Below are 19,338 nucleotides of genomic sequence, written 5' to 3'. Positions count from 1 at the left end.
TCAGTAGTTTTAGTAATAGTAATAATAATTATGAAGATTATGATAATAATGGTAATAGTGAAAAAGTTCATACCAGCTCCTTGAAGACTGCTGTTGATAAAGGATTTATTTTATCTAGTTGATTCTGGAAGTAACATTTACAAATACACAAGGAGTTGAAGAAAGCAAAGTGACGTTGGCCTTAACCAGCCCAGAGCTCTAGTACTAATAGAATCAGCAAGAATGAGCAAGTTGATCAAAAGGGCTAATGAACTGAGAACTTGCCATCTGACAGGTATCAGGCTGTGAAGGCTTTATGTGTACTTTTTTGTCAAAACTTAAATAGCACAGCCCTGCTGCTTTTCCATCTAGGTCTAAATAGCTTTGGAGCAACGCAGACTTTTAAAGTTCTAGTTTACCCAATACCACATCTAAGTATGAGATCTTGCTACTCTGATGTATAGAACAGCTGATTAAATGCACACTCCCTGCCATTGGGAGACTTGGAGGAGGAGAGTAAGACAGGACAGCACACCTCCTGCCCCCTCCTATCTCCTCTGTCCTCTGGGCCTGTCTGGATTGGGCTCCCCCACTAGGAAAGAGAGTATCCAAAGGAAAATGGTGACTGTTCAAAGGGAACAGTTTATACCATTTCAGGGAAGGAAGAGAGAAAGGACTGTGTTTGTCTGCTTTGTTAGCGCAAACCAGTTGGGAAGCCCTCTAAAATTTTAGGATCCCATCATATGTCCCAGAATCGGACCAATGAGGGCAGCTCTCTGTTCTTCATCTGCAAGGTGGTGGGTTAGCAGCTGGATATCTGAATTTTTCTCCTAGGCAACCACAGTTGTTTTCTCATCAAGGTGGTATCTCTGTAGATTTTGTAAAGGAAGATACAACAGAATAGTTCTTGTAATTATTAGTCCTTATATTGACATTGATTATATATAATATAGTAACAGTGTATAACACATAATGATTTATATTTTAAAAATTGTCTAACCATTTTTTTATGATTTTTATTTTTCTCACAAACTGTACTAATTGGAGGCAGAAGAAAAATATGATTTATTTATTTTACATTGCAAAAAGAAGGGTACCTTTGTATAGAATACTTGGATTCAATTTGGGCAAAAATAGAGGCTGCTAAAAATAATAATCTTAAATACACTCTGCACCTACGGAACTAAAATACTCAAAACAGGATATTTAAAAACTTGTTTGCTAACTGCCATTTGGATCATGGATACTGTCTTCCCCACTGGTTCTCTCTCTCTGCCTTGTTAGAGACACACTGAGGGCTTCTATACACAAGTGTAATTTGGGGCAGAAAGAAGATGCATACTATGAGATGTAATCACTTAGCATGAAGTGCTTATTTGAACCAATAGTACATTTGTTGAGAATCCTTTTTTTTTTAAAAAAAAAAAATGTTTTTATTGATTTTGGAGAGAGAGAAAGGGAGAAGGAGAAAAAGAAACATCAATGCGAGAGAGAAACATTAAGGATTGAACCTGCAACCTGGTATGTGCCCTGACTGGAATCAGACCTGCGACCTTTTGGTGCACAGGACGATGTTTGACCAACTGAGCCTCACCAACCAGGGCAAGAATTCTTTTTAATAACAGTGCATTGCATATTGTAGTATGTGAATGGACTTTCTTTTATACCCTTTACTATTTTCCTGACCTTGAAATCTTAATTAATTAATATAGAGTTATATTTATAGTACAGAATGGAGATACATTTTGGCATATTATATTTACAGTATTCTCAGAAAGGAATAAAATAACTTGTAGCCACAGACAATTGCATTACCTTTATAATACTTGTATAACATTGTTTCAATTGTGAAAGGACAAGACTGACATGTATAATTGTGAATATTTACTTGGCCTCTTCCTCTGATTGCCTTAGCAGGAACTTTCCTCCCCTAAAATGAATATATAGAAGCCTATCTTCCATAGTTTACTCTGAATTTAGATTAATGTGTTAACTGGACAGTCCTGTTTTTGATAGCAGTAAATATCATCTATGGTATTTTAAAAGCATCAATATTTTTTATATTTTGAAAAATACAAGTGTATATCTACTTAATTTTCTGAACTTAATAGAAATGTTTGGCACATACAAAATGTGTATATCTTTTAAAATTTTTTATTGATTTGAGAGAGAGAGAGAGAAGTACATAGATTTTTTTGTCCCACTTATTTATGCATTCATTGGTTGATTCTTGTATGTGCCCTGACTGGGGATTGAATCTGCAACTTTGGTGTATTAGGGACAATGCTCTAACAACTGTGCTACCTGACCAGGGGGCTGTGTGTATACTTTTAAAAAAACTTGGTAAAATATAGTACACATACAGAAAAGTATACAAACGTACACATATAGCTCCAGAAATTATTATGAATTGTTAGAGTGAAAACCTGTAACCACTAACCAAGTCTAGAAATTGGACAGTCGCCAGCACCCCAAATGTCCACTAGCCCAAAAGTAAACATTATCATGACTATTCTAATGCTAAAGTTTAGATCTGTCTTTTAATTGAACTTTACATAAATGGGATTATATAGTATGTTATATTCTTTTGTGCAAGGCTCTTTTTCACTCAATATTGTTTGTGAGATTTTTTACACTGTAACTTATTCATTTTCATAGGCGCTTACTATTTCATTGTATGAATTATTTACCCATTCTACTGTTAATAGATACTTGATTGTTTCCAATTCTAATATGATATACTCACATTGTTTGAGAGTTCTTATTGCTGCAAATCCTCATCAACCCTTAGCATTGTCAGTCTTTCTAATTTTAGACATTCCAGTGGATGTTTAATGATAACTCATTATGGCTTTAATATGCATTGCGATTATAAATGACGTTTATATACAGTTTGTTAAGAAATATTAGAAAATCTTTTTAATATTAAAAGCAAAAGTATAAAGAAAAATATACTTTTATTTTTACTATGTTAGATGTGCCTAATGCCTGAAAAAGTGCTGGGACCAAATAAGTTAAAATAATTGACATTGGTTTGATCTGGATAGCCTGGATGCAGGGAATGAATATTTTTTTAATCTCTTAAGTTTTTCATTCATAGATATAAACTTCTTTTATATTTAGACATAAATAGAAAATAAAAATAACAAAGTCATTGTGAAAAGTCTCTTGAAATGATGTTTCATCATTAAAACTTTTCCCTTTCTCTTGCTCTTTTTTTTTTTTTTTTGGTTAAAGAATGTAACCACAGCTCTTAAAGTCTCCATATAAGAAAATATTTGGCACCTTAATGTTAGTGTGTACATTAAGCAATGTTTTAACCTTCACATTTAGTGGTCACTTCTAACCAAATTCTATCTACATTTTGTAGCATGGTTTACATTTCTTATTTTTCGTTACCAAGATGCAGCATAGAAACCTACTTTTTGACTCTGCTGCTCATCAGATTACATTTCCTCTTATGTACTCCTTATACATATATACTTTCACCTGCTTTGACTATAAACTCTTTGAGAGCAGAGACCAAATGACCATGTATTATATTTCTTGAAATCTCCCTCAAGTGCTGAAATCATAATGGATTCTTAGTAAATGGATTTTTAATAAAACATCTATCCAAGAAATATGTCTTTGAAATATTCATCTGTGTAGTTATACATATAGTTTTTAAAAATTGAAATCCAACATGATAAATATGTAAAAAGTATAAGTCAATTCAGAATTCATGGAAAATATAATTTAACTACAAAGATTATAGTAATGGGATTTGAAACTGAACCATCTTAGCAGTTAGGGTCCTGGCAGTTTAAAAGAGTGGATATTGCCCTGGCTGGTTTGGTTCAGCAGTTAGATCATTAGCCCTCAGACCAAAGGGTTGAGGGTTCAATTCTAGTCAAGGGCACATATGTGGGTTGCAGGTTCAATCCCCGGTCTTGGTCCTGGTTGTGTGAGAGGCAACTAATCTATGTGTTTCTCTTTCATTGATGTTTCTCTCACTCTCTCTCTTCCTTCCTCTCTCTCTAGAATTAATAAGATATTTAAAATAATAATAATTACAAGTAAAAGAGTGGGTATTTACTAAGATGTGAACAAGGTTGAAGTCCCCAAAAGTGACCTTATAGCTCAGCCCCCAGGACTAGCAAAAGTTAGAAGAGGTTACTACCTATAACCTGAAGGTGCAAATAAACTGATTCATTGAGGGCTGTAGTCCAGGAAGAGGGGCACCCTTCTGGAGAGGTGGCCGAGAGGGGAGAAATGCCACTAACAGATCTCAAGCTAAGGAGAGGGAGTGACTGGAATAAATACCACTGATTTCTCTTCCCTTTATTGCCAGCTCCTGCCACTGCTTCTCATTAGTAGAATCCAGAGGGAAAATGAGCCAGCTGATTTAGACCTTCTAAAGACCAGTTTTCCTGGACATGCAGTGGTTCCCAGGTGAAGGATAGTAAATGGGAAGTAACTGGCACAACCCTCTGTACATGTAAAGGTCACAAGGTAATGCTAGGGCAGAGGTTATCTGGGAGCTCACCTTGAACAGAGGGAAAGATGAAATCTAGGATTGTGCAGTTTACTGACAGTGTTTAGTGTATTAGCTGTGGACATTTAATTGTTTTTTCACTGTAGAAAGCAGATTTTTTATTATAAATTTTGGTTTATTAAAATTGTGACTATTGAATAATTAACTAGTGGATTAAAAATACATTATAAGGTATAACTCCTTTTGTTCTCTGTTAAACCACCACTTGAATATGAAGAGTGTTTACTTGTTATGGGAAGAAAGAAATTAAACAAAAAATAAATGTATTATATAAAAATACAACATTTTATTCTTCTGGTATTTGGAGCGCTCAAAGATATGAGGGGTATTATGTACATTTTCAGCGTTTCAGGCAACATGAAAGCAAATTGAAATAATCCAGCATACAAACCTTGTTTAATACTCTCATAATGAGTCATGCAAGTGATTAAATGCTGTGATTTTAATCTTGGCATTTTAGTAACCCAATAAGATAGATGAAAAGGCAGTAACAAATTAGATTGTTTAATCATATTTCATTCTAACTAAGAAGATATTCTCTGCAATGTGTTTTTGCTTTGAAGTTTATCATAGTATAATGTTAAAAATGCTCTAATAAGAATCCTCTACTCTTTTCATTGTAGTCTTATTTTCATGACCTTTTAAAAAGAAATAATTCCAAGTCAAATGATCTCCACAAACAAATGCACAACTTCATATTGTTTTAATGTCTTTTGGGAGAACATCAAAATAACCCTAACCTTCTTTCCTGTCTGAAACTATACTTTATTTAGCCATTGGACAATATGGAAACAAATGATAGCCACTCATTAGGCCTTTATGGCCTTGGACAGAGCAATATAAGGGACACTATTCCTGAGTGGGCATGCTGGGCCCATATGCATGAGCCAAGATGCAGAGGTAAGGGAACAACAGTTCATCCCTGAAGTTGTGCTCTGGCAACCCAGACAACCCTCTACAGCTGGGGCATCTCTGGTCCTCAGACTAAAGTTAGTATGATTTAGTTTAGAGGGTTACAGTTATATTTCTGTACTCTTAGGCTTCAACATAAAAGGCATAAAATCTCTGTAATTGGAACAGTTCTAAGTTTTAGTGTTATTTCAAGAATATTTCTTGTTTTGATTTTTTCTCTCCATGGTTTGTGCTCTTCTCCAAATATTGAGTCTTGTCCAGCTCCAGAACAGAGAGAGAAGGGAAAGTTATAGGCAGAGGAAATCATGGGAGGCCAACAGCAACCTTCAAATTGTGTATCTACAAAAAATATAAACCAAGAAAGAGGGACCTATATATTTTTTTCTGGTACTACTGTAATCTTCAAATGAAGGTTTTTAGCAAGTTTGACAAATATTTACAAGGTCAAGTTTATGATAGCTTGTGAAATAATGTACGTCATTTATATGGAAAATTTTATGGTTACCTTCCTCACAACTCCCAGCTCCTTTCTTACGGTAGAATTCCCCTTTTTGGTCATAATCTTGAATGGCTCTAGTGTACAGCAATAAACACATATCTCCCTATTAAATTTAAGGAGGTTGACATTTCACTTTCAAGTTTAATTTACAGTGAAACAAACAAACAGACAAACTGCAAATGACCTAGCTTCCAGGAATTTGGAAGTGGCTCTGTAATGTTAAAAGCAGCTTTATTGAAAAACTATTATTTACATATATTTACATCCATGTCAGGTGGCACTGGAGCCATTGTAGTTCAAGATTGGGTGCTCATCTTTGGTGGCTTAGAAACTAATTTTTGTCAGGCTTCAGCACTAGAAAAATGTCATGCTAGCTAACTCACAAGAACCTGATGTGGAAACAGAATTAATCATTGATCAACTTCAGTGAGAAACTGAGCAGCAAGGAGACTGGAACAGCATGTGAACATCTATTTGCTGAGTTTAGAATCATATACACATAAAAGTTTTGTGGGGTGCTTCTGGCAACCCCCAAGGACATCAGCAATTTTCACTGTTTACTGAGTGCCCCATGTCAGTCATTAACAGCAGCCCTGTGAGGGAGCTGTTATTGTTTCATTTTTGTGTTTATCACGGAACTTCTGCTTGGTGGCAGTCATTGATGCCTGAATTCAAATCTAGTTCCTTCAAAATTCTTGTATCTAATTACTGAGTTCCTGTTCTTAAACCACCTTATGTGATTTTATTATTTTACTAAGGGGGGCCTGGGAAATCTAAGTAGATGCTTCATTTAGGAGCACTGTCAGGTAGGAGAGCAAACCATAAGATTAATTTTGAAAAAAGGGCTCCAAAATTTCAGTATTTGAAAATCACATTGTATGTATGCTGTATATGCTATCCCAAATGTGACTGCATGTGGCATGTGTATATTTCTGTAAGAGTATGTATGTCTGTATTGCATATGTGTATAGATTAGGGTGGAGTGTATTAGCATAGTGTATGATACATGTAAAATATATATATATATATATATATATATATATATATATATATTAGCATTATTAGATGCCAGCTCACTACATAAGGCTTTACTCATATTTACTTGCCAAGACCCCTACAAGGTAGATATCTTCCCTGTTGGATCCTTAAGGACAAGGAGAGGGTAAGTATGGTTGCTGAGATTGCACCATGTTCCCGTTCAGAATCCATGGTACCACTTCTCTAGTGATCTTTCTCACCTTTCTCCAGAGTTCCTAATGATCCCTCACTGTGTAGCCCATACTAAACATTTTGTTGTTTATGTCCTGAGGATGGCCAGCCTTTGAACTAGATGATTTCTTTCTTTAGGGCAATTGATTAACTTATAGCTTATCTGAAGGCATGTTCTACCACCTTGTTTAGAACTAGATGACCCATTATCTTCTCAGTATCATGTCTTTGGAAATGACATGTGTGATTATGACATTCTCAGAGTTGGTGAAGTTGCCTGACTTCACCTCCAGGAGGAATCAACCCTTTTCTCTGGTATTGCTTCTTACTGATGTTCCTGCCAGGGAAGATGCAACTAGGTCTTGATACCTTCTCATGGAAGATCTTTTAATGGTTTTCACTCTCTATATATTGGAAATTAACCCCTTATCTGATATATTATTGGCAATTATGCTCTCATACAGTGGGTTGCCTTTCCATTTTGATGATTGTATCTTTTGCTGTGCAGAAGCTTTTGAGTTTGATGTAGTCCCAGGGGTTAATTTCAACATATATAGAGTGTTCATACAACTTAACAAAAGGAAGACAAAGAACCCAATTAAAAAATGGGCAGAGGCCCTGACCAGTTTTGCTCAGCGGTTAGAGCATCGGCCTGCGGTCCAGAGAGACCCGGGTTTGGTTCTCGCTAAGGGCGCGTACCTCAGTTGCAGTTTGTCCCTGGCCCTGGTTGGTCATGCGGGTGGCAGCCACTCGATGTGTCCCTTTCATGTCGATGTTTCTCTCTCTCTCTCTCTCTTCTTCTCTCTCTCTCCCACTCTGTCTGAACAAAAAATGGAAAAATGTCCTCGGGTGAGGATAAAAAAAAATAATAAAACACAAATGAGCAGAGGAACTAAATAGATCCTCTCCAAACAGGACATACAGATGGCCAAGAGACATATGAAGAAATGCTCAACATCACTAATCATCAGAGAGATACAAATTAAAACAACAATGAGGTATCACCTCACACCTGTCAGAATGGCCGCCATCAAGACATCATCAAACAACAAGTGTTGGCGAGGGTGTGGAGAAAAGGGGACTCTAGAACACTGCTGGTGGGAATGCAAATTGGTGCAGCCACTATGGAAAACAATATGGTGTTACCTCAAAAAATTAAAAATTGAACTGTCATTTGACCCAGTGATCCCACTTCTAGGAATATACCCTAAGAAGCCTGAAACACCAATCAGAAAGAATATATGTACCCCATGTTCGTAGCAGCACTATTTACAATAGCTAAGATCTGGAAACAGCCCAAATGTCCATCAGTAGACGAATGGATAAAAAAGCTGTGGTATATATATACAATGGAGTACTCTGCAGCTGTAAGAAAGAAAGATCTCTTATCCTTTGGGGCGACATGGAGGGACCTGGAAAGTATTGTCCTAAGCAAAACGAGCCAAGCAAAGAAAGACAAGTATCACATGATCTCACTTATTTGTGGAATATAATGATCATAATAGTCTGAGGAATGGGGTAGTTCCAGAGACGTGGAAGTGGTGTACAAACTGACAATCCCCTGAAGAGCGGGTGGGGGAGAGAGATAAACCACAGAACTTATATGCATGTATGTATGAACAATGAACATGGACAACAAAGGTGGGGACAGGGTTGGGGGGAGAGGGGGGAATCAGTGGGGGAAGAGGAGAAACATCTGTAACAAAAATAAATTAATTAAAAAATAAATAAAATAATAGTTATTTCCAGTCTTCTTGTGGAAATGGGTCAAAGGAAAGTGAAGGCCTGAAAGCAGATGTCAGATGTCCACAGATTTAAGAAAACTGTCAGCTATCTCCTGGCATCCTTACTTCTTTGGGTGGTGACTGCCCAACTCCAGCCTCTATCATTTTCATGCTATTCTAGATGCTGATTTTTTCCCCATGTGTAATTCTTCAAAATGGATTCTAGGCCTTGAAAAATATTCTTACTACCCATATTAATTCTAGAATTTCAGAAAAAAAATGAGTTTCAATTTTTATCTAATCTGAAAAAACAAGATATGCTATTGCCTTCACTGATTTTTAGTTTATATTCTTAAGACCAAGTTTATAGTGGATCACAAAACGTGGTCTAGGAGATATCTCATGGATTCCTTGAAATCTCTACTTTTTACATTTCTGCTTCTTTGGTCTCTCATCATATATCTACAAATAAGTTTATATTTTTTAATAATTATTTTTGAACCAGTTTGGAAGGTTGATTTTTCTTTCTGGTAGAAAATGAATTACTAAATTGGAACATCCCCTGTGCTCTAAAGTAGCAACATGTCTAAATGGAGCTTAGAATTTAACCAATAACACAGAGCTAATTTGCTTCATAGTAAAGAGCTGAAATAGGATACACTAATAGGTTATACTGATTTTATTTAAAGTGTAAATAAATTTTTACTAATTTCTGAGTGGGTATGGAAATTCTCAAATTATTTTGAAAAGGAAAGATATTTTCTGGTGAGTTTTCAGTCTTTTATATGTAAATTTAGAAAACTGGATTTTTATTTTGCTTCACCAAAAGCGGCATCTGAATAACAAATAAAAAAACCTCTTTTTTAAAGTTCAAAATGAAAAAAGAATAACAAGGAGCAAGTGGGAAATCTCACCTCATATTCCAGCCTGTTTTATTTTCTACTGAGAGCAAATTCATTATCTGATCTTTGATTTAATTTATTTCAGTGCCTGTGCTGTGCACTTGGTGGAGCTGGCTTCTTCCAAGATTGTATTCTGACAAGGTGATAGGGGCCAGAGCCCAGCCGTCAATATGTACTTGCTTTGAGAGGCGTGATGAGAAAATATGTTTTCCCTCCCTTTCATTTTATACTTAAAGCCTGTGGTGTAAGAGGTATTTGCTGTTTTCAGTAGATCTGTCTCTATCTTGGCCTCTCCTTTTAATGGCCATGCCCTCCATCAGTGAGAAAATGGAGAGTGCAGGTGTTTAGCCTATCATGGCCAGTTTACTGGATTATCCATACAAACTGTTTTCTATTGAAGAAGGAACAAGGCAGTGAGGGGTGTTGCACAGTCTGGCCATTCTACAACTGACTGTCCCAGGGGCTTCAAGGATGGCTGTGGGGAAGGAGTACCAGGAGAGGATCGGGGTATGGTGGCAACAAGGTGTGTTTGAAAATTTATTTTCGTCAGCCCAGTGTACAGTCTACTTCTGCTCACTATAACCAAAGCATGAGCTCGATCTCATTCTTTTCAACTTTCCAACCCCAAGAGCACTTACGTACTTACTGATTGTTCACTGAATGTGGCTAATCAGGATGTCATGTGAAAAATGAATGTGAGAGGGAACTGACTCTTATTGCTGCCTTTCAGAGAGGAGAGGTTGCCTTCAACAGAATGAAACCCAGATCTGTAAAACTGATTTTATTCATACTGTAAGACTTAGCAGTAAAGCTCTAGCATGGATATATGGAGTATCTGATTTCACATTTTTTACAGACTTGCAATTAGTACCCTTTCTTATTTGTGGACAACTCTGCCGTGTGCATGATCAGAATTCCAGTCTAGACAAATTTGCTTTCTTTTCTTCTCTTTGCTTTCTTTTTAACGAAGCACAGTGATGATGAGAGGTAAGTTTTCAGTGGTGAAACTATGTTCAGGTCAAATGGAAAATATGATCTCAGTAGCTACTTTAAGCTCAGATGCCTATTGTTTAGAATTTCTTCTCATCAGGAAAACCAAAGGCAGACTTTTATATTCTTATATTCATAGTGTCATAAAATTTCTCGAAGATCAATTTTTTTTGCCCAAATAATTGTATAGTAGTGTTCTCCCTGTATTATGTCACTGATTTTAAGGTAATAGAAATATATATACTTACTCTGTTCTATTTGGGACTCTAAACAAGTATCTTTGGGAGAAAGAGGAACAAAGATAATAATGTGAGGGAGAGAGGGAGGAACGGGGAGAGAGAGAGTTGGTAAATTTTGGAAACAGATTTTTATTGATGCCAAGAGGAAGGGAAGGCATGTAATTTACAGGACTCTAAAACATGATTAGTCAAACACATTGAAAACATTTTCAAAACTCTTGTTAATTGTAGCAGATGATTGAGCAATAAATTTCTATTTCCAGCTAAAGGATGTTTTGCAAATGTATTATCTTGAGCCCAGGCTGGCCAAACAGCATTTCATTGTTCATATTGTGTTGGTATTAGTGAACTGTTAGAATTCCTCCCACGAGCTACCTAGGTGGAACTATTATAATTCAAATTAAAACCTTAGTATAATAAAATTTCAGGCCTAATATATATGCTTGATTTTTTTTTCTCTCAAAGACACTTTGAGTTCACTTAAAATCTTCTTTCTTTCACAGACAGCCTCTGCCTGTGAAGACACTTGTTTTATGCATACTTCTTGTATCTGGTTTTCTTTTTACCTAGGCCTTCTGCCTTATCTAGTAGCCCAACATATTCGGACCTGCCCTTCATTAGGATCTCCCCACACCGGAACGCTGCAGCTTCTGAGTCCCCTTTCAGCCCTCCACATCCCTACATCAATCCTTACATGGATTATATCCGGTCTCTGCACAGCAGCCCATCCCTCTCCATGATCTCTGCGGCACGGGGGCTGAGCCCCACAGATGGTAAGTCTCAGACCAATCCATTCTGCTACCATACATCACGCTACCTTCTTCCCCTGCCTCACCTGGGACATGGTGTCAAGGAGCTTTGTTTATTGAGTGTTTCCCACATGCTGTACACTGTGCTAAATGGTGTCAGTGCATGCTTTTATTTTAAAATAGGGACACCTCCATGAGGGTGGGGTTATTATTTTCAGGTAAAGATAGCAATGTGCAGAGCGGCCAAGTAATCTGTGGCCTTGTCCATTGGCTAGTAAGTGGTGGAGGTGGAAATTAAAGCCAGATCTTATTGACTGCAAAATCCTTGCTCTTATCTACTGTTATGTGTCTTCACAGAAGTTTAGACAGACCCTGTAAGCATTTATATAGTATATAGATGTAACTGGTGACTTTTGCTCACAGTGTATACTTTTCTGTTCTGCATGTCTGAGAAGCACATTTATATAGATGTGTTTATTAGAGCAGCTCTTCTCAAACTCCAGTCTGCATATGGATCACCTGGGGATGGTAATAAAATTGATTCTGTGTGGGGTGTGTTTAGGAGGGGCCTGAGATTCTGGATTTCTCAAGAACTCTCAGGTGATGTCAGTGCTGCTGGTCCATGGACCATGCTCTGAGTAGCAAAGTCTTAGAGAATTTGATGTTTAGAACTATTGTTGCATGTGTCCTTTATCGTTGATTGCGCCAAACAGAAACTGGAAGAGGGATGTGATGGTAAAAGAAAAGAACTTTGATCTTAATTCAGTAAGATCTGATACTCATTTTAAGCTCTCAAGGATCAAATTCTGTTTGGTGCTATTAGCCTCCCAATTAATTACTTTGACATGACTCTTTTGAACTAGAGTTGTGTATTCTGCAACTGTCAAATTCTAAACCATTTATTTGATTCAGGAAAATTATTTTTCATCTGATGCACACATATACAAACTCACTTCCCCTCAATTGCCAGAACCTGAATTAAGGTCCAGAATTGCATAAGCCTTGTTGATTGCAGATCGTAGGTTGTGAGTTCTCTGAAGCAGGTCAAAAATCACTGGTGCTTGATTAAAAGCACAAAGAAATACCATGCACTCTGTCTCCCTGAACAGCATTTGAAGTGACCCTGCACTGTCTCTATTTTCCATGCAGACCTCTTTTGAGGGTGGCTGTGTGTGGTGGGAATAGCATGTGGAAAAGCTGCATGAGGTTGCTTAGGTAAACTTGTATTCATTTGTACTTCTAGGAATAGCAGTGCTCCAGGAACAGCTGTCAACTCGTTGTAAGGCACCTAAAGAGAATAAGTTATGCCATTTAAACGAGATTAACATTTTTCTTTCAGTTTTATTGAGATATAATAGCCATAAGCACTGTCATATACAATTAAGATATATAGCATAATGACATATATTGTGAAATGATTATTACCACAGTAAGTTTAGTTAACATCCATGATCTCAAATAGATACAAAAAAGAAAAAGAAAAAAATGTTTTTCCCCCATGATGAGATGAGAAATTTTAGGATTTCCTCTCTTAGGAACTTTTAAATATACCATATAGCAGTGTTAACTATGTTCATCATATTTTACATTGCATCTTCAGTTATTTATCTTATAATTGGAAGTTTGTAAGATTCATATTTTAAAAATAAAACTATCAGAGAATCAAATGCATGTTAATTCTTCTGCTTGGGATTTGGTTTTACAAGGGGAAAAATGGAGAGTCTCCTCCAGTGGAGTACTTGGGAGTTTTTGGAAATGATTGTTCAGGAGAACAGAGAGAGAGGAGGGTAAAGGAGGTCAGCTAACAATGGACTTGAAATTGTGCCTGGCTTGAGGAAATTTAGTTGAACCACTAAAAAGTTGGACCTCTAGTTTAAAGCATCTTATCCTCTGCTACCCAAAGTATTTCATGGTGCATGTGAATAAGGCATTTTCGGATTGGTTATTCTACTTACCTCTTCCTGCCTCAAGAGTCCAGTAGTATCCAATCAAATAAAATCAAGTCACTGATAGTACTTTCCTATGGTCTGAGAGTTTTTAATATATATTTCTGTCTTTATCATGTATAAAAAGTTTATGGGCACAAGTGTAAAACACAAAGCTATTGCTAGATTGCCAGTTTTTCTACATAATAATTGCTAAACTAACTTTTATTGATGGAATGCTATGTGCTAAGTGCTAATAAGCACTTTACATGCATCATTGCGTTCATGCCCCCAACAATCTCATGGAGCTGTAAGAGGAGGAACTGTCATTTGTATCCAGATCTTCACAAATCTGGAGACCACCCCCAGAACCTCTGCAATGTCCTGCTAGTTTTGCACATAAATTGGCAGGTAGAAACCAATTATTATCCCACTCTTATATAGCTGACTCTTGCCAGTAAATTGCTCCAGATTGGTAGGTATATTTTCTTTTTCTGATTTTGTAATGAAAAAAGAGCTTTTAAATTATGGAACACAAAATTGCAGCTTATCATCCAGTTGTGTGTTATTAAGGCTATGCTGCCTTTTTCACTTGTAAGTGCTGGATCCTCCAGGTAGTGAGAGCTGACTCAGACACTCCTGTCAGAAGGCTGAGAGAAGTATGTTAAGTCCATCGGGAAAGAAACCATAGTTGTCTAAGTTGTCAACTATTGTAAAGAATGTGAACATGCAGTGATTTTATAGAAGAAACAATTTTATTTTGTAAGGCAGAGGTGTGAATGAGTTATGTACATACATACCTTTTAATCATTTTACATTCTTGGTGATTCCTTTAAACTGGGAGGGTACAAAAAATTAATTTTCGCCTACCTTCTATGTTCTTCTGGTTGGCTAATAATTAATAAGAGGCATATTAAAAGGAGAAAATACCCCAAATTTATTGTGGATATACATGCATGGGTGCCATAAAAATATGAAACCTGAATATGCATTTGAGCCATTCTGGACAAAGGAGAGGAAGGCAGGGGTCTGGGGTTTCAAAGGGACAAGTAGATGAGAAAGAGCAAACATGTAGTAAATACATTTTTGCTGGGCCACCCAGAAACGATTGGACACAGAGGGTTGTCCATAAAACAGACTTGTAAAAATTCCATTGTGTCTGCCACACTTTGTTTATATTATGATGCTAAATGATGCTCCCTTCTTTTCTTATTTTTCAGTTACAGTTGACATTCAGTATTATTTTATCTTAGTTTCAGATGTACAGCATAGTGATCAAATATTTTACGATGTGATCCCCTTGATAATTCTGGTACCAAGATACTCCCTTCTTTTAAGCAGGCTTTTCTGTTTGAGTTCCGTTAGGTGTATAAGGAAGAGGGTCAGATGTTCTTTCTGAGTCCTTTGTTTCTTAAAATCAATATACCAAAATATATATTTTGGGGTGGCAAAACTTTGGTCCCTTTAAAACTAATCTCAAATATTTTATAATGTATTTCATCTTCTCTATTTTTTTTCTTCAGTTTTACTTTCAAATAAAACATATCTGGTAGACTTACGTAAAATACAATTTGAATTAAAGGAATTTTACTAGAATGAGCTATAAAAGGGATTGCTGATTTTACCTTCTTTCAACAAGTAACCATACTTTTCTTGTTTTCTCTTTTAGCACCCCATGCTGGAGTCAGCCCAGCAGAATACTATCATCAGATGGCTCTGTTAGCTGGCCAGCGCAGTCCCTATGCAGATATCATTCCCTCAGCTGCCACCACTGGTGCTGGGGCCATCCACATGGAATATCTTCATGCCATGGATAGTAAGTGATAGGGCCATTTTCTGTAGGGTTGGAAAATGCTAACTCATGATATTGGAGAGGAAGATACAAAGATTAGGTAATTCTCTAACTTTATAAATCAGAGGACGAAGAGGAACTACCAATACTTGGTGCTCTGCTTCTGTTGGTTTTCTAGGTAGCTGACACAGATTTGGCCATCCTGGGACTCCCTGTTTAGCTTGGGAATAAACTAAAGGTGCAGACGATTGTAATTTGGTAGATATACAGAAAACTGCTCTACCTTGATTGTCTTGATAACAAAATATAGAAACATGTTTGTTTACGTGAATGTACTTTGCCTAGTCATCTGTCTTTGGTTTTATAGATTTTATGCCTTAAAGGTTAATTTTTTAGACCTTGCTTTGACAGTTTGTTTTCACTTGAGTTTTTTTTTACCTCATGTTTTCTTTACATTAAAAATTATATTTTCACTAAGACCTTTTATCTTGGAATAATAAGCATTTCCAAATTACAAGGCAATTTTTGGTGCTTAGCAGTGAAAGGAAATGGGCTCATTTGATGCATTTTATATCAGTTATTTTTGAGTACCTTAAGGCTTATGATGGATTCCTTTTGGGTCACTTATGAAGACATGAAGACAAATGAGGTTGATTATCACTTTCAGAACATCCAAGAGTTCTCAGTTATGCAGATTCTTTGAGTCCATATCCACTTGTCAGGTGCCAAGAAGTGACTTGGAGGCATCATTGAAAGTCACAACACTTTGAATATGACTTCGAGTAGGGCACATGTTTGAGATTTTGTTTTTCCTAGTAGCAGTGATTCATTTGTTCTTTTCCATCACAGTCTATTTGTATTCTTTTGTCAGCTCTCTGGCACTAGTTAGTAATTCAGTCCATAGGGCTGGAGAAGGTCCACACATCGTAAAATCGATAGCTTAGTGTTACTGTCATGAACTAACTTAGCTATATTACATAGGAACATAAGCTTTCACTGGTTTCCATTGGGGAGTTAACTACCACACACAAAGTGAAAGAAATGTATTATATGTTCTTCAGGGCCTTTGGTATAGAGTGGAGAGCTTAAATTTCAGATTCATCATAACCACTTCTCAATTAGGCGTTGAAAAAAAAGAGTTTGGCATTATTATGCAAAGTAGTCATTTAAAATTTGCAAATAATTAAAATAAGACCGAATCCTTGGGTATTTGATGAGAATATGTTTAGTCAGGCAATGGTGGTTTTTATCTAAATAAAGGATGAAGCTACCATTTTACTTTGTAAAAAATAATTAAAAGACTTTTAATTTGCTTAAATATATGGTAAATTGATTGTCATTAAGTAGGAATTTAGATGTCCTATCATTCATCACGTAAAAGGAAACTTTCTATTTTTTTGTCAGAAATTTTTATTAGAATGGAGAAACAAAACAATTAACAGAAAGCCAAGTCAAAGATATCTGTGTTGGAACAATAAGAATGCTCAAGCTTATATTTAAAAAGGAAATGGTTTGGTCAGTGAAGATCTGGGCCCCTTCTCTTTCAAGTGTTTTGAAAATGCTTACATTGTCTCTTCTTCCCTTCAACAGAGTATCCCAAATCACTGTCTCACAAAGCTAACTTTATCTTTCTTTGCTTGGTTATTAGGGGGTTGGGAAAGCCTAATGAAAGGGTTGGAAAGTGCATAAAGCACTGTATTCTTTCTCTCTAAAATATTTGGAATAGAATTTGGTTAAACAGAGCATAAGAAGTGTACCCAGGATTTTAGGAGACTTTTCCAATACCGAAGCAAAACAATTGTAAATTTTGCATTGAATGCCTACCCGCAGTAGCAGAGCCAAACTGGGATCTAGCTGGTCACTCATACTCATTGTAACATATCTGGACTCTTCAGTTGGCAAAAACCATAATAGACTGATTTCAGATGAGCACCTGATTTTTAAATGTGCCAACAATGGGTATATCTGGATTCCAGGCAGCTTCGGGATAGAGTCATTCTGTGTTGCATGTTAGAATGAAGTCTGTTTTATGGCTCTAATTCTGCCTTTTGGAATTCAAGTGACCATAAAAGACAGAAGAGCAAGTAATATTTCTATCAGAAACATGAGTACTCCTGAAAAAACAACACTGTTTATATTGGTGAAAATTGACTTAAATAAGTGCTCATCTTGGAGGGAAAAACAGTGGAACTGGACTAGCCAGGTAGAGAGCATCCTAAGAGTCCATAGAGAGATGGTGTCTGTCTTTGGAAGGTGTGAGGGGAATATAAGGTCATTGGTGTTTTATAGCATCAGATGGTCTCCTTAGCTAGTTAGTGATTTGAACAACTAAAGGTGTTCCAGAGATCAGCTCTATCTAGAATGCCCTTTTACTTCTAACTCTCCCATTGATCCCTGAGCCAGTGAGTCCCAGTGAAAAGGGTTATTGAGGATTATGTGGAAATCGACCATAAGTCCAGGTTGTCTCCTTGGAATTGTTTGGAAGTGGAATGTATTTCTTCATCGAAAAACTTCTAAGATGAAATTAGCCTCTTGTAGTAAATGTAAAACATTTATGTGTAAGGTAGATGACATAATAAAAGTAGGGTGCTGATTTAAATACATTTAAAAGATGTGTGCATAGTTGGGATTGCTATTTTTGTACTAATATGCCCTAAATCATGCTAGTGAAACTATTCTAAATGAAGAAATACAATTTTAAATGTCCCTGAAAGAAAAAAGAAAAATTTGAATGGGTACCATATTTGTCATTCATTTTGGTTTTCCAGTTTTTTACATGAATGGTACTAACTTACTAAGTTCCGGATTGTGATTTATTTATTTTTATTAACAATAAAGTATATCTCTATTTATTTTGATAATATTATCTGTAGAGTCTTTATATTCATCTGTTGCATTTGATTACATTAAAGCATGTTGGATTGTGATCTTGTATCATGGTCCATCTCTGATGAAGAACATATTCCCAATGGATTTTCTGGAGACCAAGTGCCTAGACTTTTTTCTATAAAGAAGGCTTACCTTTTACTTAGTTTTCTGGGTACCATAGAAAATTAAGTACACCCACACCATGACATAAGTTACCCTCCATTATTACTTTAAAGTTACCATGTTTTATTTGCCACTATCCACTGGGATTATGTTCTCATTCTTTCATTAAACTTTATTTTGATGACATTGTAATGTAAATATAACCCTGGCAAAGTCAGGAGTAGGCCTGTGGGCCACATTCATACCTACATCCTGCAATTCAAATCTGTAATATCTACCAAGATGAAGGCAAATGCGCATTTATTTTTGAACTCTCCATTTAAGAAGCATTAATACAAGTTGGCATGCCTTTAAGTTGTGAGCTGTTAACGTCCAGGTTAGAATGTCATTGGTAGAATCTTCTTGAAGGTGAAAAATTCTGATAAATGTAGAGAATTAATTAGTTAATAAGTCCAGAGAATTAAAATAGGCTTATCAAATCTCATTATAATACTTTCAGGGTTTTTTTTGTTGTTGTTGTTCTCTCCACACTTCGGAAAATTTATAAACAAACTACATCTCAAGATTTTAAATGTTTCTTGGGATTTATCTTGTTGTTATGCTATGAGGAATTTAGGGCAGGGTTCCTCAATTTTAGGACTCTTGAGGCTCCAAGATAGTTCTTCATCTTGGGGGCTGTCGCACACATTGCAGGATGTTCAGCAGCATCTCTGGCCTCTCTCCCCTAGAAGTAAGTAGCACCCTGTGAGTTATGATAATCAAAATGTCTCCAGCCCTGGCCAGTTTGGCTCAGCGGTTAGAGCATCGGCCTGCGGTCTGGAGAGACCCGGGTTCGGTTCCCGCTAAGGGCACGTACTTCGGTTGCAGTTTGTCCCCGACCCTGGTTGGTC

At 36.5% G+C, this 19,338-nt stretch overlaps 1 protein-coding gene across 2 annotated transcripts in view; it reads left to right on the top strand.

Moving 5' to 3' along the window:
- The window catches only part of GLI3 (GLI family zinc finger 3), a 337,975-nt gene that overhangs the window by 214,848 nt on the left and 103,789 nt on the right, over positions 1-19,338 (top strand). For both annotated transcript variants that reach the window (XM_036246667.1, XM_036246666.1), the window contains exons 4-5: positions 11,562-11,764; positions 15,335-15,481. In XM_036246667.1, the coding sequence (XP_036102560.1) occupies positions 11,562-11,764; positions 15,335-15,481 (350 nt within the window). The remainder of the gene's footprint in view (positions 1-11,561; positions 11,765-15,334; positions 15,482-19,338) is intronic.

This window comes from Molossus molossus, unplaced genomic scaffold, assembly GCF_014108415.1.
Source record: "Molossus molossus isolate mMolMol1 unplaced genomic scaffold, mMolMol1.p scaffold_m16_p_7, whole genome shotgun sequence".
Classification (NCBI taxonomy): domain Eukaryota; kingdom Metazoa; phylum Chordata; class Mammalia; order Chiroptera; family Molossidae; genus Molossus; species Molossus molossus.
The sequence above is the reverse complement of the archived record's forward strand: the minus strand, read 5'-3'. Positions and strand labels throughout refer to the sequence as shown.